This window comes from Phaenicophaeus curvirostris, chromosome 9, assembly GCF_032191515.1.
Source record: "Phaenicophaeus curvirostris isolate KB17595 chromosome 9, BPBGC_Pcur_1.0, whole genome shotgun sequence".
NCBI lineage: Eukaryota > Metazoa > Chordata > Aves > Cuculiformes > Cuculidae > Phaenicophaeus > Phaenicophaeus curvirostris.
The window spans coordinates 26,961,753-26,974,183 of NC_091400.1; the positions used below are offsets into that span (position 1 = coordinate 26,961,753).

At 49.5% G+C, this 12,431-nt stretch overlaps 1 protein-coding gene across 4 annotated transcripts in view; it reads left to right on the forward strand.

Annotated features, from left to right (window-relative positions):
* The first annotated feature begins 6,290 nt into the window (after positions 1 to 6,290).
* Positions 6,291 to 12,431, forward strand: part of GRID1 (glutamate ionotropic receptor delta type subunit 1) — a 542,212-nt gene continuing 536,071 nt past the window's right edge. For all 4 annotated transcript variants that reach the window (XM_069863481.1, XM_069863482.1, XM_069863485.1 and 1 more), the window contains exons 1-2: positions 6,291 to 6,520; positions 8,141 to 8,296. In XM_069863481.1, coding sequence (XP_069719582.1) covers positions 6,442 to 6,520; positions 8,141 to 8,296 — 235 coding nt within the window. In that variant the 5' untranslated portion in view covers positions 6,291 to 6,441. The remainder of the gene's footprint in view (positions 6,521 to 8,140; positions 8,297 to 12,431) is intronic.

A 12,431-nucleotide genomic window follows, 5' to 3' on the forward strand; every position in this document is an offset into this window, starting at 1 on the left:
AAAGAGAGACCTCACCAGTTTGCAAGAAGTGTGAGACAGCCATTAAATATAATACGGTTTAGAACAGACTGTTGAGAAGGATCAGGTTTACTTAAAGGTAAAATTACTTTCCACTTGGAGTACTTTCCATTGTGAGGCTTTTAAAGGACCCTGCATCAGTATTTAGCGATGGCAAAGGACCGAGTTAGTGTGATTGAAAAGGTCCCTGTTCTTTGCCTGAGATACAGCAAAGGGCAGTGTTCAAGTTCCTGGCTTGTGGCAAGATCTTTCTGCTTATGTTAGAGTTTGCAGTGAAGTGGGAACAAACACAAGATCGGTTACTGTTCCTTGGCTGGAGGGCAGAACTTCTCAAATGTACGTGTTCAGACTGGCTATCTGCTTCACCACAGAGCAGCTGCAGCGGCTTTACTGGGTCTGCTACTGTCTGAGTGGGTACAGTGAGAAATACCAAGAATATGCCTTTTCCAGAGCCTTCAGCCAATGAAGGTGAACTGCAGGGTGACTTTCAGTTACTTGTTTTTTCCTCTGGCTGGCATACCCACCCTGCTGTTTCAATCAATTCTTACAAAGCAGGGATATATTCTTGCAGTTGAGCGTTGATAAGTTCTATAATAGCGGGAGCATGGGGAAGTGGATTCACAATGAAGTATCTGTACAACATAGCATCGTTCTTGGCCTCTTCTTACCGGAGAAAGTGTGAGATTGGTCGGTACGCATTCACGGTGGTTACACAAGCAAGAGGGAGTTCCTTGGTTTGATATTCCTTTTTGGATTTGCCTGTCTCCTTAGGTTGCTGTCATGGCAGAGGACAGCTGTCCTACCAGTGTCTTGCCATCGGTTACAGACAGCTCAGCAAACAGCTTGTCAGATTGAGCAGTGTGTGCAACGGAGATGGATCAGTAAGAGGCATGCAAGATCACAGAATCATAGAATGGTTTGGGTTGGAAGGAAACTTAAAGATCATCCAGTTCCAATCCCCTTGCCATGTGCAGGGACACCTTCCACCAGATCAGGTTGCTCAAAGCCCCATCCAACCTGGCCTTAAACACCTCCGCAGCTGCATGGGGCAGCCACAACTTCTCTGGACAACCTGTTCCAGTGCCTCACCACCCTCACAGGAAAAAAATTCTTCCTAATATCTAATCTAAATCTATCTATTTTTGAACAACTTGTAACCAGTTGGACAATGGATGCAGAATAATTTCTACTTTTTTGTCTGTCTTAACATCCAGGAGCAGGATTTTCCCTGGTGAGGATTTTATCTGGTGGAGAAACTTGTACACCTTTTTTACTCTCAGATGAGTGCTAGCGAATTTAGTTCAGAGACAGTCTTGATACTGCTACTATTAAATTATGAATAATTAACAAATATTGTTACTTGGGGAGCTCGCATCCTTATGTATCTGTACTGTAACAAAGACAGCAACTATACCGACTTTGCTCCCTTAGATCCCTGCTCAGTAGAGCAAGTGTACAGAGTTTAGGCTTTTCCACTCAGTGTCCAGTGGATATAATGGCAAGGAGCTTGCTTAGCAGTGAAGGAGAAAGGGGTTTTCCTGTAACTATGAGGTACGCTTGCAACTCTAATGGTAATGACAGAGGATACTTTGGCCACCTGTGTGCTACAGCTCTCCATAAAATACTTATTGGTGGTATTAAAACGTTGTAAATAAACAAATTCCTTTTGAGTTTCTCCTGAATTGAAGTGTTTATTAAATAGAAATGCCAAGACAGCGATTAAGTTTACCAACACTGATACAGCTTGCCATTAAGAGCCCATTTATGCAACTACAAAAATGTAGGAGGCTGGAAAAGGCTCTTGTCTATTGAAAAGCAAGCATCCATAAAAGAAAAATAGGGCATGAAAAGACATAATTGGAAAAGAAGAGTAGGGGAGTATGATTCTTATCAAGGTGCAACAGATGTCAAACTGATGGAATTAAGGAAACATAAGTATGAATTAAACCATATCTAGGCTGTGGGTACTCTGCTGAATTAAATCAGGTTAAAATACAGAAATACTAGTGCTTTGCCTTCTCTATGGCATCTCAAAAGGCATGTCAGTCCAAATAAAGTGTTGACTGCAGCAAAGTTTCAGGTTGTTCGTAGGCACACAACAAATTAATCAGGAATGTCAGCTGTCCCACACAGAACTCTAATTCAGCAGCCTCTTCTTGCAGAGTAACTCTAGTCCATTACTCCTGGAAGACCATCATACTGTGCTGTCAACCATGAAAAGAGAAAAACTGGTTTCATTAAGCTAAAGGAAGCTTCCATAAAGGAACTGTAACCTGGGGCCGTCGCCACAGAAGAATGACAATCAAATTACTTTTAAAAATAAACATCCACAAAGTTAGGAATGTATAGTAGGTTTGTGGTTTTGTGTTCCTCTTTCCAAAGAGAGCAGAGCTGCTGCATTTCTTTGCATTTTGGAGTAAGGAACTTAATTTGCGTGTGTGTGTAACTGTAGGTACCTTGGCTGTTGGGGAAGGAGGGAGAGTGTTACCATGTTATGCACAAGGAACTTTATATTTTTTGTCTTCATTCTCCCAACTCCATAGACTGAGCAGCTAACAGTTGGAGATACCTGTGGCATCTTTTCACCTGTGTAAGTAACTGGTACAGAGGAGGAGTTCCATTCACTTACATAGTGAATAACAATATCACTACGTCTACGCACATAGATATATACAGACATACTTTAGGGGCTAGCTCTTACCTTGGGTAGAAGTAAATGCCTGGGCCATTAAGCATTTGTGCTTTCTGGGGACTAGAGAATCACCACCCCTCCCCTGCTTGAGAGAAAGATTCCTGAGAAAGCTCTGGGAGCAGCTTTGCAGAAGATTACTTTCGCTGTGCAGACCACCCAGACCGTCAGTCTTTTTCTCTTCTTCCCCTTCCCAAACAAGAACCATCATTTCCCTCCCATGCTCCTCCCATGCTTCTCACACTGTTTTAAGCACTTAACATTACCCTAGTTTTTTTGGTGGGAAAGCTTCAGCTTGGGTACAGTAAATAGGTGGAAGTTAGGAGAAGACAAGAGATGTGCAAGAGCTTAAAAGCATTCTGTTTATTCTGAGCATAGGGTATGGTATGGTAAGTCTTGATGTTCTGGTCCTGTAGAGCTCATGCTTATGAAGCAGCATTGTATAAATGCTCAGTGAATGGGAGGGGCTTTCCACAGGCATATCCTGCAGCTGTAGTTCTGGTGTTGTCTTTCAACATGTGCCGCCTTCTCATTGTGGCAGCGCAGAGGGACAGATCCATGGGTGCAACGCTCCAAGTGTGGCACTGCTCAGCTTTTCAGTTCACGTCTCGAGGATAATCTGTTTCTAATTGCAATGTAGGTTTCATTCAAGCTGTTCACTTGTAGTAGAAAAGACCAGGTTTCATACCATGTTCATTCTGAGAACAGAAATAAGCACAGCAATAGCTCATGATAGGTTAGCTTAAAATCACTACCGTGGTTCCCAAAGGCAATAGAGCTGTTAAACATGTGCATAGAACTGCATCTGTTGCCACGGAGCTGAACTCTGACTAGTGACTGTCCCTTAAGTTGGGCATTTACCTTGCACGTTTCTAACAAGGTGGCATTCTTCCATTGGTACTGTAAATCCAGCGGTATGTTATTTAGTCATACAGAATGAGTTGTCCCCTGTGCAGTGACGATGGAGTATCATGGTGTCTTGTAACATTCTCAATATGCAAAATGTTGACAAATGGATTAGCCTTTCAGTGCCGACTGCGGCATCTAAACTGTGTATACCAACTGCAAAGTGTCAGAGCTCTTCCGATTGCCGACGATGGATGGTGGAACTGAAATGAGCTGCTGCATTTACACTGGGCTTACAAAGGCGACATTGATACCTTTTTTGGAAGGAAGGTAATAACAGGTGAAAGAGTAAGAGTTATGGAAAACATAAGCCAAGCCAAAGTTTAGAGAGAGAAAAGAAGAAAAAAAAGAGTGGAGGAGGAAGAGAAAGAAAAGGTAATGCAGCCTGGCTTGATAATCAAGTTCAAACCAGATACAGTGATTAAGTTCTGATGCTGCAACTCTCCATCTTGCAGAGATGCTACTGAGGTTGCAGTTCATCTCTTTGGTGAGATGGATCCATTCAGGTCTCATTGTACTTTGCATATTACAGGTTTTACGGCATTTCAGACTTCCTCTCGGCATTTTCCTCGTTTGTTGTTGTCCCCTGGCTGTGACTAACAACCTGCTGCCCTTCTGGGGGGTCTGTTTCACGTGGTCCGGTTTATGGCATTCTGGGCTCCTGCCCTTTTCCCCCTCTTTTGGCTGGGACTGGATCCTTTTCTGCATGCAGAGTGCTCTGCTCACGGATTTCACAGGAAATTCTGTAACTTGTCCAATTCACTGGGGTTAGATTTTTAATATTTTATGTTACTACTTTACTATTATGAAAATAGTAGCCAGAAGCGTCCCAGCTGAGGTCAAGACCTCCGTGTATAGACTTAAGTAAGAGGGAGCCTGCTCCTGAGCGCCTGCAGTGTAACAGACCAGTGTTTGGATGCCTGCATAAACGTTGGGGCTAAGAGCTGCATATTTCTAGAGGTTTCAGGCTGTGATGCCAAAGCACTTCTCAAGCACAAATAAATTTAGCCTCCTTTTCTCTGTGGAAGTCAGAGATTGGTAACGCTTCCTCCTCTCCAATTCCCACACATGTGCTTGTTACTGACATATATATGACTGTGGTCAATATAGGTGCTTAACTTTCTAAAAAGCCTGTGTAAGTCACTAAGTACGTATTGATTTGAAGCAAATGTAAATTAGAATTAATTTTGACTTGCTAATGTAGTCAAATAAGGAACATTTCTATCGATCTTTGTCCCCGAAGACAATTATTTGGATTAACTGTTTTTATTACATGAGATACAACATATAGTATATATCATTCTGCATCGATCGGTGTGGAACTGCATATTTAAGAAGAGGACTGTAAGTAAAAGTAGTTAACAAGTGATTTATATCTAAAAAGTATATCTTGTTTATTTACCCCCTGCTTTTTCCCGTTCCAAAGCTGCGCCTGTAACTCCCGGTGAAGAGGAGACGGTTGACGCGTGAGGACTAACGGGAATCCCTGTTCCTATCATTGCCATTCCGGCTTCCTTCCCTTTCCCTCCGCTCCTTCCTCCACCTCCTCGTCCTCCTGCGCCCCGGGAAGGGCGCAGATCGCGGGGGGCCGGCGATTCCCGGTGCCTGGGAGCCCCGTTTCGCGGGGATGCGGGGCAGACCCCGAGCCCCCCGAGCCCCCCGAGGTCCGGGCTGCAGCGCTGCCTCCGGCCGCTCGCCGGACCCGCTGTGCGAAGCGCCGCGTCTCCTGCGCCTATCGCCGCGGCCCCTGCGCGCCCGCGCTAGCATCCCGCTCCCGGCTCCTTCTCTTGGCAGGGGTTGACGTTTCGGGCTCCCGAATGAATTTCTTTCCTCTGGATCCTCGGCGTATTGAGACGCTTGTCACGTTCGGGCGCCCGCAATCACTGACGCGTTTGTTTTCGGGGATGAATTAGTCTTCTGAGCCCGGGCACGTCCAATTTCAGAGCGCGCTGAAAGCTACAACAGAACCGAGCACCGAGCGCCTCTGCTCTCCGCTCTTCCCCCCCCCCCCCCCAGCTCAGGGGCCAAACCTTTCGCTCGCCAAGCGCGTCCCGCACCCGAGAGCCTGGAAAAAGCGCGTCCCGCGGGGCCCCGGGCGAGCGGCAGCGGCTCCGCGCTCTCACCTCGGAGCGACCCGCAGCGCTCCGAGTTACTCAGTGCCGAGCCGCCCCGCGCGGGGTGAGGCCGTTTCGGCGCTGCGCGGCTCGGCGCGGCGCTCCGGGACTCGGTACCGAGTCCCGGAGCGCCGCGCCGAGCCGCGCAGCGCCGCAAGCGGCCTCGCCCCGCGCCACGCAGAGGCTGCGGCCGCTGTCCCCGCGGGAGCAGCGCCCGCAGCGCGGAGCTGCGCCCCGTCTACCCCCCCCCCGGCGGCTCCCGCCGTGCCCCGGCGGCCCCGAGCGCCGCGGCTCCGCAGTCACGTGGCGCGGGGGGCGGGCGGCGGCGGCGGCGTGCGGGGAAGAGGGGGGGGTGGGGGGGGGTGCGCGCTCCGCTCCGCAGTTCGCGCTCCGCCGGCGCCCCGGCTCGCACCGAGCGCTGGAGCCTCCGCCGCGCCGGCCCCGCAGCTGCCTCCCGCGGGCTCGGGCTTTGCGGCTGCCGTGCCCGCCGCCCGTTTCGCTCCATCTTGGGAAATTCTTGCGGCGGCGGCGGGGGGGAATTTGGGATTTTTATTTTTTTTTTTTTTTTTTTTCCCCCGCGGGGGGGTGTCTGGGCATCTCCCCCCGCGCCCGCCGCCTCGCTCCACCTGCCCTTGCGCCTTTTTTTTTTTTTCTTCTTTTCCCTGCCCGTCTCTCCACCAAACCCGGGCTGATGTGCTGTGCGAGAGGCTGGAAATGGAAGTGTTGATGCTTTGGCTTTTCCCCTGGATATTTCAGTGCGTTTCGGTGGGGGCGGACTCCATCATCCACATCGGTAAGAGAGGGAGCTCGGAGGGGAGAGGTGGGGGGGGGACGGCTGGAGAGGGACAGACAGATAAATAACTGAAGGGAGCGTCTCGTTTAACCGCGGTCATGTCTCAGCCAGGCGCTGATCCCAACTCCGCGCAGAGACGGGAGGAGGGAAGGGAGGAAGGCAGCCGCATCCTTCCCAGCCCCCGATTGTAAAGTTAGGGGCGCAGTGCTGGCTGCGCGGGGGCGGGGGGGACCCTCCGGAGCCGGGCTGCGGTCTCCCGAGCAGCCGGGAGCCTTTGCCTGGACCTGTTTGCAGCGAAAGGCTTCTCCCCCCCACCTTCCCTCCCGCCCCCCCAGCGCTTCCCAACGCTACCGGCCACCCCCGGGCGAGGGGCGCAACCCCAACGTGCTCGTAGAGAAAACTTTAGGGAGGTGACACCCCCCCCCCCCCGGTTTCCGTCCCTCCATCCCCCGCTGTAGCAGGTGGCAGCCCAGCCGGAATGCGGGAGGAGCGGGGAGGGGGGGGAACTTGGCTGGAGAAGGGTTAGGAAGGCGAGATTTGCGGTGAGCGCGGCTGTTGTGGTTTGAAGAAGGTTTCATTAAGCCCCCCGGGCTGCGGGAAGGCTGGATGGGCAGCGGGAGGACGAGGGGGATGAATAAGAGGCGAAGGAAAGGCTGATGTGAACTTTTATGGAGGTGTCCGCGGGAAGCCTGGCAGGAGAAGGCAGAGCTCTGCAGTCACCTTTTGGCTGGTGCTGAAAGGTACCCGCAGGCACGAAAATGAGGATGTTTAGGGGCGGAGAGGGGGGAGAGAATCACTTGTAGAGGATGATGGAGGAGGAAACGGGAGTGCGGCCGGCAAATGAGAAGCCGTAATTCCCACCAGCCTTTTGGGGAGGGTGGGAGACCAGGAAAAAAAAAAATAAAAAAAAAAATGGAGAGGTCCGGGGCGATGCCGGCGAGTGGGGCTCCGCGGAGCTGGGGGCACGGGGAGAGGGGAGCGGCCCCGTCCCGAGTCTGGCGGCCGCGGGGGAGCCCCGGCGGGCACTGCGGGGCCGTGCGGGGCCGGGGGGAGCCCTGCCCGGGGCCGGGGGGCGGCGGGGCAGCCTCTCCCCAGCGGCCCCGCTGCTCCGGGCGCGGGGGGACGGGGTCCCCCCGGCTCCTCCCCGCGCCAACCCCATCCCGAGCCGGGCTAAGGAACTCCTGGCAGGAGCAGCGGGAGGCGAGGGATGCCGGGTGCGGAGCTGCGGTTGCACACGGGCTCCGGCCGCGGGGTGAATCAGCAGGAGGTTTCCAGTCTGGGGGATGCGTTTTCTCCCCGGTGTGGCTGGCAGCGCCCCGGGGCTCCCCCCGCCGCGGGCACACGCGGAGGGGGCGTCTTATGTAACGCGCACCGCCAGATGTTTTCACGTTAAAGGCATAAACAGGACGGGGAGACTAAAGCTTCCAGGTTACCGGGCGCAAATCCCGGCCTCGCGTCCCTCTGAGCCGCCCTCGAAGCGCTGTCTCGAAGGCGGCGGCGGGCGCAGAGTCGGTCCCGTTCGCGAGCTCGCTCCCGTTCCCGAGGCTCCGGAGGTCGGGAGGAGGGGGGGACCCCGGGGCCGAGCCCCTCTGACCCCTCCGTGCCGGCCTCCCCCCGCAGGTGCCATTTTCGAGGGCAATGCTGCCAAGGACGACGAGGTGTTCAAGCAGGCGGTGTCGGATCTGAACCTCAATGACGACATCCTCCAGAGCGAGAAAATCACTTACTCCATCAAGCTCATAGAGGCCAACAACCCCTTCCATGCGGTGCAGGAAGGTGAGCGCCCGCGGGACGGAGCCCCCCGTTGTCGGAGAAGCGGTGTCGGTGCCGGAGCAGCCCGGCCCCGTCCTGGTGCTCGGTCGGAAACTTTTCTTCGGTCGGGGGTTGGCGCTGTCTCACAAGGAACGGGGAGGGATGCGCGGGGCTGCGGGGCGGCGGCTGCGGGAGAGCCGGGGGGCTTCGCGCAGACCCCTCTCTCCGCCGCTGGGGATGCGCGGAGCCCCGGCTGGGGATGGGGACCCACCGCGGGGGTCGCGCAGCGGGAGGAGCCGGTGCTCGCGGGACTCCAGCCGGTGTCTCTGCCCCACCGAGCTTCTCCCCGGAGCTGGAGGGGGAAGAAACGCAGGAGCAAGCGGGCAGGTGACTGGAAACCTCCCCGGAGCTGACAGGCAGCATCAGACGTAAACAGTTAGATTTTCGCAGAGGGAAATGTTGAAATTAATCAGGTTGCCTTTACAAATAAGGCTTTAAAGGATCTTATTTGTGATTTAATGAAGGCAGGTTTAATGATGGCCTGGGTTATTTCAGAAGCTGTGTGTTTCGGTAGTAATTATTCTGGAAACAGAGAGCTATATATATACCCAGACTAGGATATTTAAAAAAAATGATTCATCGCCAGCCTTACCCTTAGTTTCACAGAGCACAGAGTGAATCTTTCCCTGTGAAAATTTGCATTAATCCATATGTATTTATGTCTAAGTTGTGTACGTGCAAATTATGGCTACAAAATTACACCAAACGTTACTTTTCATGAACTCTGAACGATTTCTTCTGCTACCTTTTTTCCTTGGAGTAGGTGTTAGTTAATAAACACTTTTGGGAGAAATGGCAATATGGGCCTGATCCCGTTGACTACAGGATTCCTCTTGCTGCTTGGAAAGCTGAGCAAGGCAGTATGAAACAATTCCATGTGAAAACAGGAAGAAGGGGACTTTAAAACAAACCTCCACCCACATAGTCAGACACCAGAGGAAAATAAAAATCTCTAAATAATGGTGGGATGATTTATTGGCAAAGATTAACTCTGAACAATTGGATCTTCTTACATTTGCAAAAGCTCAGTGTCCTATATTGAAGCTTATTCATATTCATGGAAGTGACAGCAGTTGGCTGGCTGAACAATTGCTTTCCACAGTGTCTTTTCTGAGAAGGAAAACTTTATGAAACTGTTCTGGATGCCCTGGGATCTGAGCCGACAGTCTTGTGGACAGAGCCCCTTTGCTTAGTTGTGTTAAAAGCGGAAAAGCATGGCCAGCTGGAGGAGTCATTTTAATCTAGTAGATTTATTTATTATTTTAAAAAATTGGTTTATTTGCTGACCTTGAATATTATTATTTATGAAGATTATTGCAAAAATAGCATTTCTCTGTTGAAAATCCGTACCAAGCCACAGAAAAAACTTTGGTTGGGTTTCTTCATATCTCTTTCAATGTGCTCCTTCAGGCCTTGTGTCCATTGGAGTTAGAATTGGTCTGATCCTGTGCTGGAAAATTACGGAATTTGTTGATGAATGTTCACAATTCCAAAGAGAAATTGTTCTCTGTCACGACTTCGTTAAGGGATATCAGCGTGGCTTCCTTTGGGAGGGCTGTGAAACGATCCCGTCTGTGAACGAAACCTTCCTTCAGTGGGAGAGCTAAGAGAAGAGTATCAGAGTTTACTCAGTTTCCTGACTTGGTTTATTTTTTTGGGTCAGGCCCTTTTTTTTTTAATTATTTAAGATTTAATTTCCTCCTTTTGAAACTGTTGTCTGATGTGCTGTCAGAGCGTTCCACGGGACGCAGGAGTTGCCAGGATGTCCTTACTGCGCTCTGCCTTTCTGCCCAGTGTTACTTGGTGTCATTTTGACTGTTCACCATCTCCGTGTATCTCACCGCACGGGTGTCCTGCTCATTTTGGTAGAATATTGCGTATAATAGTCAAAATAACCTGGAGCAAATCTGCTGCCCTGGCGGCTTGCAGAATCTTACTGCTGCTGCATAAAACGCCCTGACATCCACATTATTCTTCTGCAATGTCTTCCTAAGCAGCGCCATGGAAATCAATGTTGCAAGCATTAGTTTCATAGTGATGGAACTTTTTATAGTAAAACCCAATAAAAATAGACCACTGTGATATTACCGCCAGAGTGGTTCACATGATCAAAGAAATCACAAATATTCTTTGTATTTTAAACATCTTTTGCCCAGTCTTGTGCGATGACATCGTAAATTATTCCTTAAGCCCTTTCTGAAGAGTTCTGCAAGCAGCAACCTTCATATTAATGATACAGGGCTGGTAATATTATGGAAAGTCATCCTTCCACCTAACAAGGTCTGTTACAGAGTAACATGAGTGTAATTACTGGCAGACATAGTTTTTGCCATGTGTTTCACCTGGCGTTTGTTGTGCAGCTGGAGAACTGCACCTGTGAAGAAGCAGGGAGGAGTGGGAATTCTGGAGTTTCCTCAGTAGGGGCAGAGCCTTTGCAGAACTGAAGGCCAAACAGGAGATCACTTGCCTTTCATAAATGGAGTAGTTTTCAGGGCTGGAAGGTGCTGAGAAATATCATAAGCCTTAGGGACTTTGCTTTAGAGAGAGAAGAGCACTGAAGTAGGTAAACAACATTCAGAGATCCTTTTTCTTCAGAGGCTCCATGGACACTCGTATTAACAGCTGTACTTGCTGTCAGAGAACAGTAAACAAAAAAGTATGAATTAAGTTCTGCCTTTGTCTTTTCTTTTTATATACATTGCAGAAACAAGATCCCATAATGCTGATAGAGGTGGCTTTGGCCCCATCAAACTCCTCCTCTTCATCAAAGTGTGGCAAGTGGGTGGCAGGAATTCCAGTGGCAAGGGATGCAACGATAAAGAATAAACAGACCTTGGTGGATGCATAAAATAGCACTTGGTTGTCTGTTTGCGCTCATAAGCAGTTGTTGCATTTTGTAGAATATTGCTTTTATGTAGGTAGCAATTACTTGGGGGAAAAATTGTTTTTTCACTGACTGTCATGGGGGAAAATATACATGGGGAATCATTGTTCTTCTCATATTATTTTAAGGAAATGAGCTCAAATCACAAACATGATGTTAAATTGTATTGTTGCTTCCGAAAGAGTGATGTGCTCAGTTTCCTTTAAGTGATTGAGATGTAAGATAATAGGCCGTGTTTGTGTGCAGTGTGTATTTAAGCTAGTGCTGTAGTAACCTTTGTGTGCTTCAAGGATTCAAATGAGCTCAAAGGTATGAGAAAGACTTTACAGCTTTCAGTTCAAAGTGGGATTTTTGAGCCTGCCATTGGCATTGGAAAAGGACTTTGTGTGTGACATACAGGTGTCAAACAAGTTTCCTGCTGGGCTTGAAAACATAATGGGATGTTTCAACTAAAATCCAAACAAAACTAAGGGGTAAGTTTTTAAAATGTTGCTTTTGGAAGGGGAATAGTCAGCCATAGGTCAAAACTGGGGCACAGGAAAGCTAATATTTAACTTTTGTAGTGCTCTTTGGAGACGGGATCCAGAGGAGATGGTTACTCAAAAACTGTGAAACTTTCAAACCCTGTTTCTCAGTGGATGATACTCACACGTCTATGGAGCTTTCCTGGAGCTGAAGCTTGCAGTTCTCTGCATAACAATTTCAAATCAATTATTTCTAATTTGAGCAACCTTGTATGTGTGCTTGTTGATGTGAAGATGCTGTCAGCTCTGGAAAGCTGAAAAAATATGAAAAATCAGAGATTTGAGAGCAAGAATGATGTTCCATAAATGGATTTATTGTCAGTCTCATGTATGCTGCTGTGGTTTCAGCGCAACTCAGAGCTGCTGGACGTGTGTGTTGTATGTTGTTGAGTGAATCTGATCTCTTATCATAGCCTGTAGGACTTGGTAATGACGCAAACTTGGTATAGTTGTTGAACTGTCTTGGCTCTGCACATACATTTCAACTTACTATTGCAGTTGCTTTCTAACTTTTATTTGTGGAGAAGGTGTGAGCTGATCAGTGTGTGGATAAGTGAAGTGAAGTACAGACCTGGAGAACGGAACCCAGGAGCTCCATTGCTATTCTTGCTTTTGTTTGCCTGGCCAGTATCCCAAGCAGAGCTCTACTTGTCATATGTGCGCTTTCCAGTGGCAGGGAACGGCGGAGGAG